General features: G+C 49.3%; 1 protein-coding gene across 5 annotated transcripts in view; it reads left to right on the top strand.

Moving 5' to 3' along the window:
* The window catches only part of CDH23 (cadherin related 23), a 177326-nt gene that overhangs the window by 59508 nt on the left and 94934 nt on the right, over nucleotides 1–22884 (top strand). For all 5 annotated transcript variants that reach the window (XM_085064346.1, XM_085064345.1, XM_085064344.1 and 2 more), the window contains exons 7-9: nucleotides 14490–14684; nucleotides 16825–16953; nucleotides 22647–22725. In XM_085064346.1, coding sequence (XP_084920472.1) covers nucleotides 14490–14684; nucleotides 16825–16953; nucleotides 22647–22725 — 403 coding nt within the window. The remainder of the gene's footprint in view (nucleotides 1–14489; nucleotides 14685–16824; nucleotides 16954–22646; nucleotides 22726–22884) is intronic.

The following is a 22884-nucleotide window of genomic DNA, read 5'->3' as shown; positions in this document are numbered from 1 at the left end:
TCAGCACTACCATTTCCTCTCCAAGGACTCCCACTGGATTGCTAAAATCCCCCCAAACCCTCAAGAGCATGTTTCTCCTCCTTCTCAGTGAGGTCCTTTGGTCCTTGCAGGCAGGTTTATTTCCATGAAAAGCATGCAGCTCCTCTATTTCCTCTCCTATTTCCCTCCAGCTCCTCCTCCTCACCCCCAGCCAGGCTGCCTGGCAGCTCTTTGGGTTTCTGACACCAACCAGTCCCACTGAGGCCATGACACCACCTGTGCCTACAAATGGGAGGAAAATCCTTGTGGATCCTCCACACAACCCTGGTGCAGAAGGACCTAAACCAGAGAAGAGCTCTCTGCACCAAGGCTGACACCCATCAGCCTATTCCTGGCATTCCACATCCTCCTGGACAGAGAGGGGAGAGCTCACATTCCTGAGCTTCCACAAAAACACTGGTTGTGACAAGCTTACCTTCCTCACAAATATTTGAGACAACTCTTGAGCTGAGACTGGAGGGAGGTGAAAAACTCCTCAATCCCATCAGCTCTGACAACCCTTTTTTTACTCTGTACATGTCCAGTCACATCGTATTTTTAAACCCACAGCCAGGCAGATGTTTCAGATGCTCAGATGGAAGCCATGGCTATATCTGGGAACACACAAAGTGAGGGATGGTGACTGAAACCACCTTCCCAGTGCCTGCCCAGAGCCTGCACTGAATAAAAGGCTGAGTTGCAGCAGACAGCAAGGAGCAATGCCACGTTTCACACACCACCTGCACCTCGGAATGGAGCTGCAACACTCAACACAGTGATGAAGAGCTGATGTGACACTCCTTTAGCAAGCTCCCGTGTCCAGGAATGGCGTGCTACTTCTTACAACAAAAGGATAGAAATCCTATAAATGCATTTATCCTTTGCAAAACATCTCTTGACACCAAATCGATGGGAATAACCTGCACCCTTTGCCCACAAGAGGCTGGTGAAGCTCCTGCTTCAAGCACAAGGAGAGCTCCATGTGCCATTCCCCCTCTCTCACCCCCTACATTCCTGGCCACACCATTTTCCAGAAGCAAGAGCACCCCAGAGGATCCAACACTTCACCAAGTGGATGGGGAGGCAGAGGGAAAAAAAAGAGCAACTTTTGCCAATCATCTTTTTCCAAACTCATAGAAAGGGAGAGAGAGAAGAGCCAAGCCTCCTTGGGAGACAAAGCCTTCAAAAGTTAAATGTATCATGAAAAAGAAAACTTCTGTCACTGCTTAAAAAGGTTTTTGACAGGTCTTCATTTGTAACCCACAAACAAATGCAGTTTCTCATGCTCCACAGACTCTAATATCACTTCAGAGCAGAACCTGAACTCAACTCTCCGTTGAAAAGCTGGAGAAGCAACCACATTAAAATAGCTCTCTTCACTGACTTTGGGCACACCAGAAATCTTTCATTTCAGGAGCTGCACCTAAAGTGCTGGGAGCACAACCTGAGCAGACAGAAACTGCTGCTCAAAAATCATTTCAATGGCTTTGGGTGGGCCAGCCGCAGTTAAGTCAAGCCTAACAAACAAGGCATTATTATACAAGACAGAAAGAAATAGTGCTTTGCCCTATTTAAGCTACAGTCAAGTTTCTGAAATCCCTTTCATGTCTGAGTTGATGAGAGAAACTGCTCAGAACCCAACAATTCAGGTCCCCATGGCCATTGTGTGCTGGCTGGGAAAAGAGACAGAAAGTCAGGGGAAGAGTCATCCACCCACAGCAGGGTTAGGGATAGAGAGGGGAAATAAGAGCACTGACCACCTCGGAAGGCAGAGGCAATGGAACAGCCTGCCCAGAGAAGCTGGGGCTACCCTGTCCCTGGAAGTGTTCAGGGCCAGGCTGGACAGAGCTTGGAGCAACCTGGGATAGTGGGAGGTGTCCCTGCCCATGGCAAGGGGTTGGAATGAGATGCTCCTTAAGGTCCTTTCCAACCCAAACCGTCCAAGGATTCCTCTCACTCCAGAAAGTCATCCTTCGATTTGAGGTTACAGTTCACTCATCTAAGCAGGGGGAGATTTGGGAATTGGTTTTAGTCCCATTTTAGGTGATTTTTTATGTTTCTGGGTAAACAGAAGTTGAAGGAAAGGATGGTTATAGCAATGGGGTTTCCTTCAGCCCCATCTGCTGTGGCACAGGAGCTGCAGCCCCCAGGAGTGCCACCAAACTTGGCACAAAGTTACACCTCCAGACTCGAAGGCATTTTGTTATTAAACCAGCATGCCTGGGCAGTGAGGGCTCTCACTTGAACAGAATCCCCATTCTAGCAGAGAATAAATTAAAAAGCCAACTGGCCGCGGCTGCCTGAGGAGCGGCGGGACCAGAGATAGGGCCAGAAGTCAGATAACAAACAGTGTCCAAAATTGCAGCGCCTGGTGCATGGCGTGAAATTAAAACCTTTTCTGCCTCCTCCTGCACGCTGTAACAAAACAGCTCCTGACACAGTCTGCCGGCACCAGGAGTGAAGAGGAGAATAATTAAATACGTGGAGCTTTTTGCATCTGAGGGAAGGTCTTCCAAGGGAAAGGATGGGGCTTTTCTGCCGTGGACCTCATTTGGTCCTGCAGCTGGGCTGAGGTGGGAAGGGTCTGTGGTCTGCCTAGCTACCCAGATGGGCAGCAATCTGCCTTTTTTCTGTTTTCTTGACTTTTCCTCTGAATTTGGTCCCTCCACCTTCCCTGTTAGGCTCAGCAGCAGCCCTGGAATGTGTCTTGTCTTACTGGCTGTTCTCTCCCCAGACCTTGCTGGCTTTCCATCCCTCAGGAAGGACATTTCTCTGGAGTTACCACCCAGGAGTGATGAAGAGGGCAGCACTTTTTAATCAAAGTTACATTAGGTGAAGCTGATATTATTCACTCTGCTTTATTGCAGCTATTTTTACACGGGGGTTAGAAGTTAATACTACCCAGCGAGCCTGGTTTTGCTGGATTCTGGCAAGCCCCAAAATCCATCAGCCCTTCCAGACAGGGCAGGAAAGAGCCCAAGCAAAAAATAAACTCGCTAGCTGACTGGAAATAAAAAAACTAAAAACAGTCAAAAACCCAAACCTTTTATAAAAACCAGACCCTTGATAATTGAGGGTCTGGTCTGGAAGGGCAAAACCCAGCCAGGACCATCAGCTGCAATCAGCAGAAGGATGAGCTTCTCCAATCAGCTCAGGAAGGGGAGTGGGAGCCGTGGCAGGAGGGCTGGGGGGGACACAGGGTTCGTTTTTCCCTGCCCTGGCAAATGAGCCTGACTCTCTCCTGCTCCTCATCCCCAGCCACAGCCACAGGTGATATGATAAGGCTTGGTCTGATCCTGCTGGGGCAATGTCAGCACTTGGGAGGAGGCTGTGACTCAGCACTGTGCCTCAAAGGGAATGGTTTCAGCAAGGAGGGCTTTGCCAGGGTTATGTGGGTTTGTGTCTCTGTGGGTTTGGGGTTGTTTTCCCCCTCAGGTAATGCCCAAGGTTTCAGTCCTGTCAATTCCTTGCACCTGGCAAGGATGCTGGCAGAGCTGGGATCTTCTCTGCTGGTTGCAAGATGTGGTGAACTGGGAGAGGGAAGGAGGGAATTGTCTATCTGTTTCTAGAAAAGGGCCAAAATGCAGGGTTTTTTCTCCTTTGTTTTCTCTTTATTTCTTTCTTTCTCCTTTCCCACCTTTTCCCTGTTCTTTAACGCAGAGATCCCTTGCTGGACTGTGCCCTCTAAGCCTTTTCCTGGTGTTTTATCCCTGCAGGAGATGCTGTGGTGAGGCTGTAGGACCTCCTTGCCTTGGTTCTTGTGATGTTCCCAGGGCACTCATCTCTTTAAAAACAAACCCCAACACACCAACCAAGCACCAGGTCTTTTTAAAAGCCACTTAAAGTATTTTTTAAATCTGCCTGACACACGTGGTGTCACCATTTGATTGCTTTGACTCCTGAGGTGACTTCCTGGGGTGCTCAGCCAGTTCTTTGGGATGGATGGTAAAGGCTGGATCCTTTGGCAACACGAGGAGAAATTAAAGGGAAAAATTCTTTGCCTCCACGTAGAGTTTATGAGACTTGAGGCAGATGCATGGAATTGCAGGAAAAAAAGGGTTTTTAGAAGTTTTTGCTGCCATTCTTCCCCAAACCATGGTTAGGGGGGAGTTTAAAGGGGAACTCAGGTTTTAGAAGAGGGTTATGAAGTCCTCTGGAGCTCTTAGTGTTGAGGACTGACTTCACTCTGACAGAGAGTAGGTTTGGATTAGATGTTAGGTAGAAATTCTTCCATGTGCTTCTAAATCCCCAAGCAACAGCCTAAGCAGGAGGGAGGGAGACCTTTCAAGCTGCTGAGGCAGTGGAGACAACACAAGGGGCAGAGGGTATGGCAGGGCTCAGCAAGGGACAGGCTCAGGGCTGCTCCCCTCCTCGGGTAAATCACAACACAAGCACCCTGTTTCTAATGGCAGCTTTCAAAAACTCAGCTTACCAAGTAGACTCACCTAATAAATCATGTTGGACATGGCTTAAACATATCATCACATTACAAATAACAGCTTTTTCCTTTTCTATCTTACTTCCTAAACATCTCATTCCCAAGAGCAATGCAAGACACCCAGAAATACCAGGAATCATCAAATGGTTTGGGCTGGAGGGAACCTTGAAAACCATCTCATTCCACCCCCTGCCATGGGCAGGGACACCTTCCATTATCCCAGGTTGCTCCAAGCCCTGTCCAGCCTGGCCTGGGACACTTCCAGGGATCCTGGGGCAGCCACAGCTTCTCTGGGGGCCTCACCATCCTCTGAGTAAAGAACCCCTTTCTAACATCTAATCTAAACCTCTGCTCTTTCAGTTTAAAGATGAGCATCATGCTTTCCTTCCTGTTTCTTCCTTCTTTGAATCGCTAGCTTCCCTGCCTTTATTACCTGTGTAATTCACTCAGCCTAGCTCCTGCCTGTGTTTTCCTGCGGTTCAAGGGCGAGTCAGCCTCCAAATACTGCATTTTAAAAGGCTGTTTCCTGCACATTCCACTGTCCCGGGCTGGTAGATGCTCTCTGTGCCTGTGAGCACCCCGGGGGCAGTGGCAGACAGGGAATTGGGGTGTTACCTCCCACAGGAGAGTGCTGCCCGTGCCGTGGCTCCAACAGGAACGCTTCCTGCCGGAGTTTGCTGTCTCAGCATGAGCAAAGCCCGGTGAGGAGACCCCAGCTGAACTCATATCGATCCTTCCTCTGGTAATGAAGCCATCCACGGGAAGACAGGGAAGTATTTTTTGAATCAGCACAGCTGTATGGATTTTGTGTTCGCCCGTGTTGAGGGTGGTGCCTGCTCTCTGGCTGCTGCAGAGGCTTTTCCAGGAGTTTCTCTTTGATGGATCTTTGGGACTTACAAATCCCAGATTTCAGAGGGAGTTGTGGGGTTTTATCCTTACTTTTCTGAGGATGTGTTACTCTCCCCTCCCACGGTCAGAGGCCAGCTGCTCTGTGCTGGGAAAGGTGCTTTTAGCTTCTCTACCAGAACAGGGGATAAATAAGCAATAAAATTAATAAATAAGATAGAAAAGCAGGCAGGTTTCTTTCTGCCAGGCTAAAATGGGAGTGCAAGAGATGGAGGAAGGAAAGGTGATCCCCTTTCCAGGATTACATGTGCTAGATCAGAGTTGAAGATCAGTTTTGAAGATTCAAGAGAAGGGCATAGTGAGAAGTGCTGGGATAAGAGGAGGTAGCAAGAAGGCAGTGAGGTGACGAATCAAGTCCCAGTTCCCCTTGGCCAGCTTGGTGGCCCTCCAAGGTGGCTCAGCACAGCTTGAGTGGCAGGGAAGAGGCATGGAGAGGTAAATATGGCTAGATAAGCATCCATAGATTTCATGTATATATTTGCAGTGTGTTGTATAAATGAAAACAATATCTAATGATTCGTGGCTATTATTTGAAGTGTCCCACTGTTACAGATTTATTTGTCATTTCTTGTAGTAACACCGATGATAATGAATTCATTTGTATTAATGGGGGTGTCGTGGACTTCCGTTGATATCCCACATTAATTAATGTACCATTAAAAGAAAGTGGCACCCAATTAATATCAAGTGGGAGCGGTGCTGCCGGTGTCCTGTCATTAGGGTTTCATTTGTAATGCATTGTGTGAATGCTCTGCCTTAATGGAAGTCATTTGCCATCCGCAGCATCACCCGATGGGCTCCCATGGGATGCCAGAAAGTAAAAGTTAGTGGCAACTGCAAAGAAAAAGGGGATATTCAAAAAATAGGATCCTTCCAGTTTATGGCATCATCCCCAAGAAGGAATTGGAAAAGGGATTTCTTCTCTCACCCCACAATGAATGCTGGCTGGTAGCAGTAAATCATTCCAGTGATTTGACTTTGTACTGAATTTTGATATTGAGGAGAGGGACGGTGGAAAATCCCACTGGATTCTGCAGGTCAGGGCTGCCTTTGCTTCCCTGAGCAAAAGAAGCCAGTGCAGACCCTGACTGTGGCCACCTGGATCCACTTGATCCATGCCCACCATCTCCAGGAAGATGAGAGCCAAAGGGATGCCGGCCATCTGCCGTGGATGCCCTTGCAGAGGGGGAGATTGCTCCAAACGCCCTTTTCCAGCAGGAAAATCACACCAGCAGGAGAGATGCGGTGCTGCTGAAGCCAGGGGCTCTCTGACTGACAGGTTTTCACATTCTTGGCGCTTGTGTCTGACTTTCAAATGTCTCGTTAGACCATCTTGGCTTCCCATCTGCTGTCTCCAAAACTGGGCCTGACCTACCAGCAGCCGAGGAGGGAAGCACAGACTGCCTCCCAGCCCTTACCCTTGCCCTGCCTGCTCCTTGAAGGCTGGGGATGCAGAATATGAGAGAAATGTGGCTTTTCTGATGAAATTTGGCTGTGGACGCTGAGTTAGTGAAGTGGTGACTGCATCACTGTCCTTTTCTTCTGCCCCCTGCCAGAGCAGAGGGAAGCTGCTGGCTTTTGCCTGTTGGAACTAGATGATCTCTAAGGTCCCTCCCTACTCAACCCCCAAACCATTTTAGGATTCCATGATTCCTCTCCCATCTGCCTCTCCCGGGCTTTCCCCTCAAGACCTGCACTGCAGAAGTGACTGGTGCCACCGTGAGCCCCAGCTCTTGGGGATGCCATGCCAAGCATCAGTGCTGGTGAGGGCAGGGTTATCTTTGGTGGGAAAGGGAGGATCTCTGGGCTGGAAAAAGCCAGCTGGTTTATCCCACGGGATACCAGAGCATCCTCTGCTCTGTGTGGCTGTTTGTCCTCTGCCTGCTGAGCACCATTGTCCTCCCAGCATGGCAAGGTCCCTTGTGGGCTGGGTGGTTGTGATGTCCCTTCTTCCAGCGCCATACGTTGGGTCTGGCCGTGTCTGCCCTGAAGGAGCACTCTCAGCTCTGAGTGTGGTTATCCAGCAGCTAATTCCTCTCCAGCTCCTATAAAGCATCCATTCCAGCTGTGTTTATGGTGTTTTCAAAAGCCCCTCAATTGAATTATAGCTCTGCGGTGGCCGTTTGCCAGTGTCACCCGATAATGAGGGAGGTCACTTAATAGAGATAGCAACAAGAGGTACATATTAATGAGAGCCGATTGAAAGGTGGGGTGGATTTCCACAAAAAGAAAAAAAAATGTAAAAAGGGAAATTATCAGGTTTTAAAATCAAACTTTGAAATTGGAAATTGCCTGGCTCGGACGAGCAGTAATGCAATTAATAAATGTAATTAAAAGTGTAATTAAGAACACGGGAATTGGAAGTCTGTGCACATCCGTGTGAGCATTCAGAGCTGGCACACGAGTGAGGAACCCAGTCTGGCAGCCGGATCGCTCCCAGGATGGAGCATGGGCCCAGAAACCAAAACATGGGGCTGTTTTTTTCCTCTGAGCAGGATCTGGAAGAGGGGCTGGCACTTGCTGTGACTCTGCTTCTGCAGCTGTTTCCTGCAGCAGACTAGACCTGGGCAGGAATAGGTGCCTTAAATCTGAGGAGAATACTTGGAATCCATGTCAGCTCTGTTCCACAGCACCCCTGAGACACCCTGCCTTCAGCAAGAGGCGCTGAGCCCTCCTTCCCGCCGGCGATGGCTCGGGATCGGCGGGAGCGCCTTCGCCCGGAGCGCGGGGATGTCTGAGCCGCTTTCAGCAGAGCGCAAAGCTCCTTCCATCCGCCCCACTGTGCGCTGCTGCAGCGGCAGGGAGAGGGAAAAGAGCCGCCAGGAGCAGCGGCAGGGAATTATTTAAGAGTAATAGGTTGACCTGAGCTGTAACGGGAGCGAGGAGCAGCGAAGCGTCTCCTGATGGGAGCGGTCAGCTCCCGCCTTGGTGTAGGGGCAGTGTGCAGCGGGAAGTGGGGGAAGAAGGACAGGAATGGCGCTGGCGAGGCTGTTCCAGCGAGGAGCTCAGAGCTGCCTGCTGCTCGAGCCCTCCTGCCCATCGCCGTGTGCCCCCCGGTCCGTTTGCGTCGCCTCATCTCACCGACCTTCCGACAGCTGCTCGGCCAGATTGCCTGCCGTTTTTCCACATTATTTGCATGGCTACAGCATGCATCGGCATCCTAATCATCCCCACCAGCTCCTGCCGGGTGACTTTGCCCTGGGAGGTCAGATGGAGGTCCTCTACATGGCCAGCCACTGGAAAGGGGGAGCTGGCGTGGGGCCCCAAATAAACCAAAATAGACATTTCTGGTGCCCAGCCTTCTTGTCAGAAGGTTGTTGTGGTTTAACCCTGGCCGGTAGCTCTCAGCCGTGCAGCAACTCAGTCTGTGTGCTGGAAAAGTGGATGCATTGAAGGGAGTATCTGGAAAATGAACTCCCAGATCTCCTATGCTTCTTCTCCTACCTTTGCTTGTCTGTGGCTCTGACCCTGCTGTAAAGTCAGCTCTCCATATTCCCCCTCTCAGCCCTTTGCTCACAGCATGTCAGACCAGTTGGACAAGACTGATGGATTAAGGCACATCCAGGGTGTTGGTGGCCCTTGAAATGATTTTGCTATGGTGGGAAACTCTCAAAGGCACCGAGCAAATCTGCTCCCTGAGCAGGGTGAGTGGTCTCACAGCCAGAGGCACTTAATGCTGTGGGAGCAGGGGCCATGGGCCTCAGGACAGGGTGTGGATGCTGGGTTTTCTGCAAACAGCCTTTTTCTGTTAGCCCTGTGTGAAAGGAGAGCCTGTTCACAGGAATCATTTGGGTTGGAAAGGATCTCTGAGATCAACAGCTTGAACCATTAACCCAGTGCTGCCAGGTTACACAGCCATGTCCCCAAGTACCACATCCACACATCTTTTAAATCCCTCCAGGGACAGTGACTCCATCACTTCCTTGGGCACTCTGTGCCAGTGCTGGGCAACCCTTTCCATGAAGAAACTTTTCCTGCTGTTCAATTCAGACCTCCTTTGGCACAACTTGCGGGGAATATTTGGTGGCAGACAAGAGGAGATGGTGCTCTGACTTTTTTCAGGTGTCCCTCATATTCACCTGTGGCTGTGCAACCTACTTGGTAGGACACATCATGGAATGGTTTGGGTTGGAAGGGATCTTAAAGGCCATCGAGTTCCAACCCCCTGCCATGGGCAGGACACCTTCCACTATCCCAGGCTGCTTACATTGTGACCCCAGAGAGGCCATCTCCTCTGGATTGTCATCTACCTTGTATTGCCACATTGTATTGGAGCAGCATCCACCCCAAATTTTATTACCAATGCCTTTTATAGCAGGATTCATAAAAATATACTAAAGATTACATGTGTGGCCAGAGAGTGAGGTGTAAATATTTCAGAAAGGCCCTTTTTGCTAACCTCTTCTTCAGCCTTAACTGCCCTTTTGCAGAGAATGTTGCATAAGGCTTTGGTGTCCCAGCTGTTGGGGTTAACAGGGCACATCTGTGTCTGGTAACTCGTGCTGAGGTCACACGGGAGGTGACAGCCCAGGGGAGGTGTTTGTTGTTGTGGGCTGCACCCATGGCAGCTTTGGGATGGAAACACATCTTCCTGGAAGGATGTGGGGAGGATGGACCAGGCTCTGCTCGGTGGTGCTGAGCAATGGGGCAAGAGGCAGCAGGCAAAACCTGATGCACAGGGAATTACACCTGAACGTGAGGAGGAACTTCTCCACTGTGCAGTCACTGAGCACTGGAACAGATTGCCCAGAGAGGGTGTGGAGTCTCCCTCACTGGGGATCTCCACAATCTTGTGCCATGTGCTCTGGGATGTCCCTGCTAGAGCAGAGATGCTTGTTGTCTGCCTCATTCTGTGATCCTGTGATTATTGCTCACCTCTGCACTGCTCAGAGAGAGGCAAGGTCTTGGTCTCTCCTTTGCCTCCCCCTTGTGCAGCAACATCCTTCCATGTTTGAACAGGGATTTTATGCTCATTTATTCCTTATTTTACCACAAACCTATCCTTGCTGCTGGGGATCCAGTGGAAGAGAGCAGTCTCCTTGTGCTTAGAGTTTGGGGCTCTTACATTCCCATTCAGTATTTCTTTAACAGTTTTAACCTTTCTTACTAATTTTTATTGCAAAATAAAGGAGGCACAAACAGCCTCCCTGCTTAGCACCCCAGAGCCCTTTAATTCCTGGGGCTGCTCAGGGGGGCCCTGGGTGCTGGAGCTGCTCCTGCTGAGCTGCCAGCTGAAGGATGGCGTGCTGCAGACAGGTCGGGATCAGGTCCCACTCCACTTGCCCTCCTCCTCCTCCCCCCCAACAGGCGGCATCTGTCTGCATGTTTATTTTTAATCTCACATCTGCTGGCGTCGTAACAAAGATTTAATGACATGACACAGTTTTGTCACAAGTTCTTTTTTCTGTAGTGAATGAAGCCTCATCGCAGGCTGCTGGAGAGAGCCGAAAGCTTTAAAAAATGACAGGATTTGGCGACTCGTGTAGAATGCTCACCTGTTCACCACGAGCACCTATAGGCTGTTGTCTGCCTGGACAAAAAAGGATAGAATTTGTTATTTTTGCCTGTTGGTGAGAGCAGCACCACCACAATTTGTCTTTGTTAATGAAGAAAAGCCGCAAGGGAAATGCAGAAGAGTCCTGTAAATGGACCAAATGCTGAAAAGGCAGAAACATGGTCCAGCACGGGGCTTTCCAAAGGCATCTCCCTGGGTTGTGTCCTCTGCTCGGTATTTACCATCAAACACAGGCCCCAGGCTCTTCTGTTTATCCAGATGTTTTGCTTCATTGTTTAGATGATGGGCCGCAGCTTTTGAGAAATAAAGACATCAGCTTCCTGCTGAGGAATATCTTGAGCCTGTTTGACCCAAAAATGGCAAGAGGATTTTAAAGACATACTTTTTATGCTTTTTAAGGCAGATGGCCTGAAATTCCTCTGAGTCCTGACTGTGCCTGCTGGGGCAATAAGCATTGATGAGACCTTTTACCCTGGAGGATTGTTGACATGGGATGTCTGCAGCCCACAGCTGGTTTTGCTGGTTTTGGTGAATTTTTTTTTGCTTAAATTTGAGCTGTGGAAAAAAAGATGCATTACCAAGAGCACTCCTTGCAGGTCTACATCCTGTATGCTGTTGAGAATAAGGGCATGTGTTTGGTAGTGAAATATTCACATTGACCTGTATGTGCATTTTGGGCAACATCAGTGATTTCCCTCTCTGCATCCATGCTGTTCTGCTTCCTGTAACACTCCTCCTATTGCCTGAAAGGCTTCTGCTCCCCTCCTAAATTCACTCGGCCTCTGCTTTGCTCATGCAGCCGTGCTGATGATCTGCCCCTGGGGTCCCTCACAGCCCCTCAGGTGCTTTGGTGTTGATGCCCATGACTGATTCCCAGGGCCAGATCTTTGTCCAGAACTTATCCCCTGCTTGTATGGCTCTTGCTGTCCTGGCCAACGAAGGGAGCTGGTGAGCAAAGCTGGAAAATAAGGATAAAGCCATGGAAATCACCTGTTGGTGTCTGCAGGGGCCAGAGCTGACAGCACCAAAGCTGGTGACCTCCGTGTCCCCTCCAGGCAGCTTCTCCTTTGGAAGGACGAGGAGATGAACTCCCTTCAAAGCCTGCTTCGGGGCTATTGTATGGAATACAATGCGGGGGAAATCAAGCTCTCCTCTTTCACAGCCAGCCGAGAGCAGCCCCGTAATCACGGGTGACCAGAGCGGATTTGCATGTTAAAAGCAGTGGCTAGGGGCACTTAAAAAGAAGAGAAAACACAGTCTTCAAGGCCAGATTTATCCTTATGAATATTATTATTCCCTGGGCAGTATAGCCCAGACCCTTCAGTGCAACCCTGAATCTACTTTTGCTCTGCCTCTCCCTATTAATGGCTAATTTGTAATGCTCTGTCTGGTGACATTGGTACCCCGGTGGCTCTGGGAAGGAAGTTGAGTTGTTGGAGCATGTGGAGTGAGGTGGTGGAAGCAGCAGCAAGAGGAGGGGCTGTGGGATGCTCTGGAGCTGCTCTCAGGGGTGATGACTTGGGGGAGGCAGGTAGCCCAAGGTAGCCAAGGGAAGATGCTCCAGGCCTGCCTGAGAAGGTGTTTTGGGAGTACTCAGAAAGCAAACACCCACCACAGCTCCCCATGAAGGGCTTCTTCATCAACACACCCCAGGAGCTGACAAAATCCTGCTTCCTGAGCAGTTTAAATGCCTGAGCCAGGATTAATGTGCTGAGTGTGTGGCACAAAGTCAAGGGTTTACACGGCAGCAGGGCAGGGCTGGGTTAAGCATTCCAGAAAATGAGCAACTCTAAGGCAAAGGGCAGCAAAATTCCAGGACAGATGGGCTGGGGAGGATGTGGTGTCTCCATCGCTAGAAGGCTTTAAGGATGGGAATGATTTACATGGAGCACAGGGACAGATTTCTCTTCTGAGGTCCCTTCTAGCTATATCTTTTATGCTTTTGTGACTGCTGATCACCAAAAAACTTGAAGGCGCTTTAAAAAATAATCCTCAGGCCATGCCCTGCGAGGCTTTCTAGAGCAGCTTGATTTAGAGGAGGGGAAAAAAAAGAAAGGAAATGAAAAGCCTAAGTGGGAGCTGCAACCTCTCACACCTCAACAGAAGTGAGACTGACGTGAGGGAAGTGGAATTTTGCTGGAGTCCGAGGTGAGCTTGCGTGTCACAGTGTCCCTGCAATGCCACGTGCCTGCATTCAAGGGCAGGGGGCATGAGGGATGTGTGTGAGATCAGTGTCCTGAGCCTGGATTCATCCATGTGAGTTGCAGAGTGTGCCCTGGGCTCCCTACTCTGTTGTACAAAATCCTGACACCTGCCTTGAGGGCAAATTTCTGCCAGCCTGAGCCTTAACTGGGAAAATTTGGATTCTTTGCTTCTTTGCTGGTGCCATCACCCAGCATTAAGATGTTTAAATGAGATCTCCAAGTGTGGAGATCTCTGTTTTCCACTATTTTCTAGTGGAAGTGTTGACTAGGACAGCTTTTGGTTCCCTGCAAGCCCCGTGGTTCCCAAAAAACCTGAAAACGTCTGTTTGTTGCTCACCTTCGGCCAAGGATTTTCTTGGAAGCAGTGCCCCATCTTCAAAGCTCTGCCTCTTCTCAAGCCTCCTTTCCATCCTCTCAACACTTTGTGGTAGCTCTCTGTAAGTTGAGGACAAATAATTTAATATGAACGGAGTTAACACAAAACCTGGGGAGAGGTTTGCAGAAATAATCCATATTACCCCAGCTGGCCATAACCAGCAACCATCAGGTCTCACTTCTGACCTTTGCTGTGTCCCCTTTCGAGGTTTAGCTCTGTGTCACCCCTTTTGATCATGCCACAAGCAGAGGGACGTGCCCAAGGTGTCACAATCTGTGTCTACCTGGAGCCCTGGCAGAGCCTTTTTGCTGGCAGTCTCTGCTCGTGCCTTTAGGGAGAGACAAGAATATGCATTTTAAGATTTGCATAGGAACATGCAGCTGTTCCACCAAAAATGGATAATTGTTCTCCCCGCTGTGAAGTTAAACAATAAGAAGTGCCAAACTGCACTTGCCATTGCTGATTTTGTGCACTCAGCTGCATATTTTATGCATGTAGATTAGTTCCAGATTTATGACGATGGAACTGTTCATGCCTGCGTTAATCGGGCCAGGTTGTAGTTGCTGTGGAAACTACAACTTTGACTTTTACGTTAAGTTCTGTGTTGCATTTAATGCTTTGGTTTTTTCCTTTCCCCTTGGTTTTTTTAAGCTCTCCTATATTTAATGCTTTGTGGTGAAAACAGTGAGGGAATCAGTGTCAAAAATAAAAGTGCCTTTGGGCAGAAAACAAGTTTCAGCAAAGAGAGCAATTTTTCTGGAAAGTTGGGATGTCTGGGAAAATAATGGTTTATGATAGAGTGTCGTCTTGACCACAGCTGTATAACTATTATTATAAGTGTGTAACAACTATTATAGGCCCTTCAATACTATAATAAAGAATACAGCTGTGTAACTTATAAATGTCCAGGAAATACAGGACTGAAGTTATCGGGTCTCTGGATATCCCTCCTGGTGGGTAAAGGAAATTGCTGATGCATGTGTGATGGGAAAACAGTGCACAATGTTACTGATACTCATTTTTTATCTCCAGAATACCCCCGTGGGCACTCCGATTTTCATCGTAAATGCCACAGACCCAGACCAGGGGGCAGGAGGCAGCGTGCTTTACTCCTTCCAGCCCCCTTCCAACTTCTTCGCCATCGACAGCGGCCGCGGCATCGTGTCGGTGATCCGGGAGCTGGACTACGAAGTGACTCAGGCCTACCAGCTCCAGGTGAACGCCACGGTGAGTCTGTTGTCTGGGTTTATTTGATTGCCCTGCTCTGGCTGATCTTCTTTTGGGCACATCCAGCATTTTGTGCTCAGCGAGGTATTGCAGCAATGCAGTGTCTGGGTGGGTTCAAGTCACTGTGGAGAACTGCTGCACCTCTCCAACAGCATCTCCCATGTGTCAGGGGCTTCTGCAGGAAGGGGACCAGCTCCTGGGTGATAAAATCCAGTACAGGGCATACAGACCATTCACAGAATCATTAAATTGTTTGGGATAGGCACCTTAAAGAGCACATCATTCCAAGCCCCTGCCGTGGGCAGAGGCACCTTCCATTATCTCAGGTAGCTCCATGCACCATCCAACCTGGCCTTGGACACTTCCAGGGATGGAACTACATCTACAGCTTCCCTGGGCAACCTGTGCCAGTGTCTCAGCACCCTCTGAGTAAAGAATGTCTTTGATATATTGAATTCTCCAGACTCATTCCTTTCACGTTGTGGTTTATTACCAGTCGATTCACCTGTATTAAGTTCAGACATCAAGAGTCAAAATTTTGGTGGACAGAGGGGAAACCAAGGTCCTAATTACAGTCAATGCCATCACACTGGGAGGGGACCCTTGGGAGACGTGTCCACCATGGCAAATTCATGCCCCATGCAAATGGGTGTTCAGTCCCTGGTGTTCAGTCTAAAGAGAACTGGAGAGTGTGGAGCAGCACACAGGCAGGAGCTCTGGATGGTGGTGGCTCCTTCCCCACCTCAGATGCAGCAGAGGAAGGTGAGATTCAGCCCTACAATACATCTGACCAACTCCGTGCTCAGGAGAGGGGGAGAGAACCCTCTCTGCCCCCTCCAGGCAGCTGGCTAGAGCTCTTGGAGCATGTGATTTAATCAAGATCATTGTCTTGATGCAGAACCACAAATGTCAGGAGGACACGGAGGGCTGCGCTTCACTCTTCACAGCACTGAGCCTGGGCACTCATGGACTTTAGGGCCATGGGCTAACAGCACAACCTTTCAGCTCAAGCCCTGCATGTTCCAGGCTGTGGAATTTCCCCCAGGAGCTTGTTTTTTTGTTGTTTGGTTTTTGTTTTTTTTTAAACATACCTAATTTTATTTTTAATACTCCAGTGGGAAGAGGGCCTCTCTGTTGTTTGCTTCCTTGCCAGTGTCTGTTGCTGACACGCTTTCTTGGGATGTGTAATTGAACTGTCTAGCAGGTTGGAAAATGTGGGATCAAACAAAGTTCCTGATGGAAATGTAGCTTTCTTCCAGGACTTTGATTTCCTCAAGGGCGCAAGGGTGTCAGCTTGGTCCATCCAGCTCCATCTAGCCCTGGATCCCAGCAAAGATAAAATGGGGGCATGTCTGTTACTTCATAGAATCACAGAATGGTTTGGGTTGGGATGGGTTGTAAAGCCTGGCTCATTCCAGCCCCCTGCCATGGGCAGAGACACCTCCCACTATCCCAGGATGCTCGCAGCCCTATCCAGCCTGGCCTTGGGGCTTTCAGGGATGGGGCAGTCACAGCTTGTCTGGGCACCCTGTGCCAGGGCTTCATGACCCTCACAGCCAGGAATTTCTTCCCAATATTCCATCTAACCCTACCTTCTTTAATTTTAAAGCCATTTCCCCTTGTCCTGTCACTCCATGCCCTTGTCCACTGTCCCTATCCAGCTCTCTTGGAGCTCCTTTAGGCACTGGAAGGGGCTCAGAGGTCTCTCCAAGCCTCCTCTTCCAGCTGATGGAACCCAAACTGTCTTGAGGCATCAGCACTGTGGGTATGAGAGAGGCTGCATCTCACTGTGCACAGGTACCTTAGGCTGTGTCTGCATTAGGAGGGAATTTACATTTTGAAGTAGATGTTGAACAGCATTGCTGCATTTTCACTCAAAATGTGATGAAAACTAAATTGGTGTTTGCTTCATTTGAAAGGGCTGATGCTGCAATGAAATGCATATTGTATTTCAGCTTAGAGGGAGGTGCAGTGGACAATAATTCCAGCAGGTAGCTTGAAAAAGAGATGATTACCTCCACTATTCAGAAATTCTACCCCAACTGCAACCACAAGAGACTTAATGCTGCTGAATAATTCTGTTTTTCTGATAGAAATGCTTTCTCTCCCCGCCCCCAACCTTGACCCTTGTTTTTTCAAGGACCAAGATAAAAACAAGCCGCTGTCTACTCTGGCCAACCTGGCAATCATCATCACAGATGTGCAGGACATGGACCCTATCTTCATCAACCTGCCCTACAGCACAAACATCTACGAGAACTCGCCTCCGGTAAGGGCTGCGCTTCGGGGGGTTTCCTTCTGAAACAGCACATTTCCAGCCAGCTCCGAAATATTCAGTCCCTCTTTAAAATAGGGAGCCTAAGCAAGGGGGTTCAGGAAGCCTGGACCCCAAGTAAAGTATTTTTCTGAGCGTTTTTTCTTGAATTCTGCAAAGGCTTTGTGTTGTTCTGAGCAGACAGTCACCCCATCTCCTCCCCACGGTCTATCTGCATGCCATTTCCAATAGAGAACGTGAAGGAAAAATCTAAACGTTCCTGAAATGAGGCAGTTTTGAAAATGCCAGAATCATCAGCCATTTCAGCACTTTGAATCTTTTCCCCCAGGTTTTGCCAAATTGATCCAATCATTTTAGTTCTTCTGAAACTCGGTTTGTCAGCAAACTCGCTGTTTGTGGAAAAACGTCTCCCAGTCTCTAAATACAGCAGGGATGGGTTTTTTTCCCCCACAGATGTCAGGGAGCGTGGAGGGCAGCTTGGGCTTTTTGGGAGCTTTATGGGAGCTGTTTGCTCTGTTCCTACCAAAGACTTTTATCCAAGCACCAGCCCTTCTCCGCAGCATCCACAGCTGTGCATCCCATCACTCTGTCTACAGGGAAATATTTCTGTGTGTGGAGGGAAAAAACTTCTGCCTTAAAATCATGTCATGGTGGGCATCCACACCACATGTGCATCCCATAACTTCCCGGGTGCTCTGTATCCCAAATGCCTGATGGCTCAGTTAGAGGAAGAGGGAACTCCAGTGTGCTTCAGATTATATATTTTTTTTATTCACTTTGGAGCAAAGCCCTGACATGGAGAGTGCTGGATCAATAGGGCTGAGTTGTACCGTCACAAATCCTGTGGTGACACAGCACATTACCTGTCTGCTTGCCCAGAAGTGGCCAAAACCCAGCTTATTTGTGAATTACTCAGACTCATGGTGAAGAGGAAGACTGCTGAAGGTGGGGGCTGCTTTGGGTGGTGTCACCCTCTGGTTTGGACCCAAATTCCCAGCCTTCCTGGGAGAAGTTCCACTGCTGAAACAAGGATGCTTGCTTTGGCAAGCTTGGGGTTTAACAGAGAGTCATTTGGCTGGAAAAGACCTCAAAGATCATCAAGTCCAACCATTAATTGTGTGCAATTTTGTCTCCTGTGGAAATCTTCTCATCAGCTCTGCCCTACCACCTGAGGGGAGCCATGTGTAGAGTGAATGTCTTGGTTATCAAAATGATAACCACAAATCTGGGTGAGGAGTCTGGGCTTGGCCAGTTCCCATCCAAAACCAGGCTTGCAGGTCAAACCAAGAGGCTGCAGTGCATTTTTGGGTGACATTTACCCTGAAGTTGGACTCAGCAGGCCAAAATGTGCTCAAGGCATCTCATCCCAGTCCCAAATCCATGGAGCTGCTGCTCCACGTGTCCGCTCCCTGTCTCTTCCCTCCTTTTATCTGTGGTGCACAGCATGTCTGTGTTCCCCTATCAATGTATCAGGCAAGAATACCTCATCTAAAGTGTATACATTACCTAATAAAATCCTTCTTATTTGGGATTATTGCATCAAATTTTAATTTCCTCACTCGAGTAACAGCATGTCAGCCAGCCCGTCAGTGGAGAGCCGATAGAAGGTGAAAAGAGTGGATAAACTGCAGCAAATTACCGCAAACAGATCTCTATCAGCCCTTTGACTGGAATTGACTGGAATTAAGAAGTGAGAAATGGGATTTTTTTTGCCGTGGCAGCTTTCTGAAGCACTGCCCCCCTCCTCCTCCTGCTGCAATGCTGGGCTGCGCTTTGCCTTTCAAGTCCCTAATCCTGTAAGAGAAGAAGAGGGAAAAGGGGTGGAGGGGCATGAGAGGGGAGAGAAGTGCAGTTGTTGCTCTTATTTCTCTGGGGCTGGGATCTGGGAGCATAATTGAGAAGCGTTTTGGGCAGGTGCTTATTCTGACACTGAGAAGAAAGCAATTTCTTATCGGGCAAAGGAAGAGGACACAGCGGGGAGAGACTCTGCTGTCCCTGGAGGTGTTGTATCTTCTTTCTTGATGTTGTTTATCATCCCAGCATGGCTCAGACATCTCTCCCAGGGCACCCGAGTGTATCTGCAGCTGTGGTAAAGCTCAGCAGCGTGTTTTACATCCTCAAGAGGTTTTTTGGGTGTCTGTCCTCACAGCAGCTGTAGGCTGGATGGCGTGGTTGGTGTTGAATATCATGGAAAGGAAGGGTTATCAAGTGCTGGACCAGGCTGCCCAGGGAAGTGGTGGGATCACTATCCCTGGGGGGATTGAAAAGACACGTGGATGTGGCACTTGGGGACGTGGTTTAGTGGTGGCCATGGCAGTGCTGGGGGAATGGCTGGGACTCTATGATCTCAGAAGGCTTTTCCAACCTAAATGGTTCTGTGATATTGTGTCCTCCAGACAATTGATGGGGTTGGAGGAGAGGGGCTATTTCCCCTTGCAGAGCTGCCGTGGTTCTGATGAATCCCTTCTTTTGCACCTCAGCTAGTGCATGGTGCAGGCAGTGCTGCAGCTTCACTTTGGGGGTGAAAGAGGAGTAATCCACTCTCCAGGAGAGAAGCTGAGCTCTGTGAACATGTGCTTCATCCCACAGGGAGCCCCGTGTAGGCAGGAGTGGGGCCACTGGCACCTGCCCCCAAGACCAGCAGTTGTACTCCCTTGCAGTAGAATGGTACAGATACATGTCAAACATCATTAAAACAGTTTTAATTCTTCAGCACCATCCCCCTCCTCCTCTGAAACTCCTTGAGTTGAAGAAATAATGTAGAATCAGTGCTGTTTTTGCCCTAGAGTCTCAGTAGCTCCAAGTTAATTCTTTCTTACAATATTTCCAGCCCATCAGTGTGAACACTTTATTAAAAGCTCAGGGTTTTATTAAAAAAGGATTGATTTACCCCTGCCCCTCTTCAAAAAACCCTCGGATTTTGTTTGGATAATGTGCCATTCTTTATTTTCTTTGCCTTTTTTTAAGCATAGGCTTTCCCAGATTATTACTTTTCTAAACCTCCTTCCTTCCTCCCTAGAGAGGAAGAGTTATTCTGTTCTCTCTGTACCCACCAGCCCAGCCCTCTCCTTGCAGCCACTGCTGTCTGCAGTAGGCAGGTGAGATGTGACTTGTTTTAAAAGAAAAGTCAGGAATATTTGGGAGTTTCTAAGAGCTGCAGGGTCATGCAGCAGATACCTGGTGCAGAGCTGTTGGTGCTGGAAGTCAACCTGGTGCTTCCACGAGTAAATGGATCCTTGGCAGATGTGTTTGGCTGGAGACAGTGGGATGATCCCCCCCAGTTTAGGGATGCAGTTGGCTGCCCTTGCTGCAGCAAGACCTGGATAGTGAAAGGAATGGGGTTGTGGTCCAACTGGGAATTGTTGAGATGTGGTTTGTGATAGGACAATCTTTGCCATCGCTGTGTGGCTCCAGAACTTGGTACCCTCAGTACAAAGCCAATCCTTATCACCTGGATGCTATTCCTACCCTGTGCCACTTGTTCAGCCCCTTCCTGGAAGGATCAAGCTTGCTTCCAAACATTGTGGATGCTCCAGGAGGGATCATCCATCCCCAGGAGTTGGCAACTGCCGGTGCTGTGCACATTGGAAGATTCTTGTGAAGGACGTGTCAGAAAGGATGGTAAACACGTGGGATGTAAAGAGCTGCCTTCCTTTAGAACCCTTGCCATGTTTCCAGGAGACAGTATCCATCTCAGCACCACTCCAAGACATGTTCCTTGGACACTGGTGAAATGTGGCTCATCCCCAGGAGGGGAAACATGGGGGGGCTGCAAGAAGAGGGGGAACCCCAATGCCAAAACCCAGCAGCATGTTATCATCATCACAGGCCTGCCAAGGACAGAGTGAACCTCAGCATGGTCCCTCTCAGCCCTCGTTCCTGTGATTAAATGTCTGGATAATTTCTTTCCTGTGGGCATCTCTCTGGCACGTGCTGCTGAGACACCCGAATGAGATTCCCCCTCTGCCCCTCCCAAACTTCCCCCGCTGTCACATCCGTGCTCATCCTTTTATCTCTCCCTCCAGCCCTTCCCCTTGGCTCCTCCAGGAGGGACCTCTCCTGCAGATAAAGCGGCCCATTGCTATTCCCCAGCCATCGCAGGGGCCCTGCCTTCCCTCTGCAGGAGACAATTCCCATTCCGTGCTGCTCCTGAGCTGTGTGACAGGTGATGAGCGAGCTGCCAGACAGACCTGCTGCCTTCACCCACTGCCCCTTCCATGGAGGAGCCTCTGCTTTGCCAGGGAGGGGAGGGGGCTCATATCTGTCCCACAGGGGAGGGAGATAAACGCTTGTGTGAAGTTTGATTATGCTGCACATGAGTATAATGTATAATATAATATATAATGTGATACATGATGTAGAATACAATTATATTTTATAGCATAGGATAAGGTATAATATATTATAACATAAGCAAAACTATGCTGGGACAGAGCACCACTGGAATGCACCTTTTTCTCCTCCACTTTGCCCTGCCCTCCTTTCCACATGCCCTGTTCTGCTTTCCCACCTGCTCCTTCCATACTGTTCCGGTGTTTTTTCTCTCTCCGTGCTCCTTGGGAAAGCACAGTTATTGTCAGTAATTTAGAGGCTCTCTGGGCAGCTGCTGAGCCTCACCAGCCGAGTGCTGCTCAGAGGCCAGTGACCTGGGATTTATGGCTAATGTTCTCGGTTAATAACTTGGATTTACTTAAGGAGTCCATTGAAATGCCCTCGGAGATCAGGGAACGGGCAGCCTGCCTGGCCCTCAGAGCCTTCTTTATGGCCAGCAGCGGCATTGAGCCCACAGGGACACGGATCTGGAAGCCAGGGAAGACAGCAAGTCCCTGCTTTCCACCGGTGATGTTTCTGCCACAGCTTTCCTTTTGGCCTTCAAATGATGGATTGCAGGGCAAGCACGAGGCTGCCAACCCTCTCTGCTCCCTCGTTAGATATGCAAACGCCTCTGCTGACATTTCCTTTGAGGGGAAAAAAAAAATTAAAAATTTGCTGCTTTCCCCACTGTTAATAAGCCAATGAAAACAAGAACAGCTGAGTTGTAAATTTTTTCACACTACATTAATTACAGGCATGTGCGTGTGTTGGTATTCACAGGGGCTCACTGCACTGCGGCGGGGGAAGTTGACTTATGGAGCAGGATATTTTTATTTCAAGTGCTAAATAAGAATTTTGGGTCCCTTTTATGTTCTTCTTACCAGTTTTGGGGGACTCTGGGATCTTTCTGCTGGGCTGTAGGAACAGCATGTCCTGCCAGGATGGAGGATGGTGTGGGTGAGCTGGCAGCTGCAGAAGTTCCTGCCTGTGGGCAATCCCTGCTTCTCAGCATCTGCCCAACCCTCCTCCTCCTCCTCCTCCTCAAGGGTTTCAGTTAAAATCTCTGCAGCTCACTTAGTTATGCAACTGGATGCTGATGGTCAGTGTGAGCATCCCTTACTGCTTGGGGTGCCTCATTTCAGGAATGCAGTGGGAGAAGAGGACAGGTTGAAACTGGGAGGGCAGCAGCAAATTAAACTGGTGTAGTGACCAAACTGAAGGTCATGCTGAAAGGCAATGGTTGCCTTTGGTTCTTGAGGGACTGCAGAGTGAAAATCCCCGAGGCAGAGGAGCTCACACTGCTGCCTGCCAGCGGTGAAGCTGTGAGGAGGCTTGTCCTGGCTGTCCCAAACCTGTCCTCTGTCCCTCCCCAGGGCACCACCGTGCGGATGATAACAGCTGTGGATCAGGACAAGGGACGGCCCCGCGGCATCGGATACACCATCGTCTCGGGTGAGTCCTGGGGGACACAGAGGGGACCCCAGCAGGGAGGGATGGAGGGGTGGATGGATGGATGGATGGATGGAGGGATGGATGGAGGGAGGGAGGGATGGATGGATGGATGGATGGATGGATGGATGGATGGATGGATGGATGGACGGATGGACCCTG

This window comes from Lichenostomus cassidix, chromosome 6, assembly GCF_008360975.1.
Source record: "Lichenostomus cassidix isolate B80296 chromosome 6, HeHo_3.0, whole genome shotgun sequence".
In the NCBI taxonomy this organism is placed as follows: Eukaryota; Metazoa; Chordata; class Aves; order Passeriformes; family Meliphagidae; genus Lichenostomus; species Lichenostomus cassidix.
Note: the sequence above shows the minus strand (reverse complement) of the source record. Positions and strands in the feature narration are given on the sequence as shown.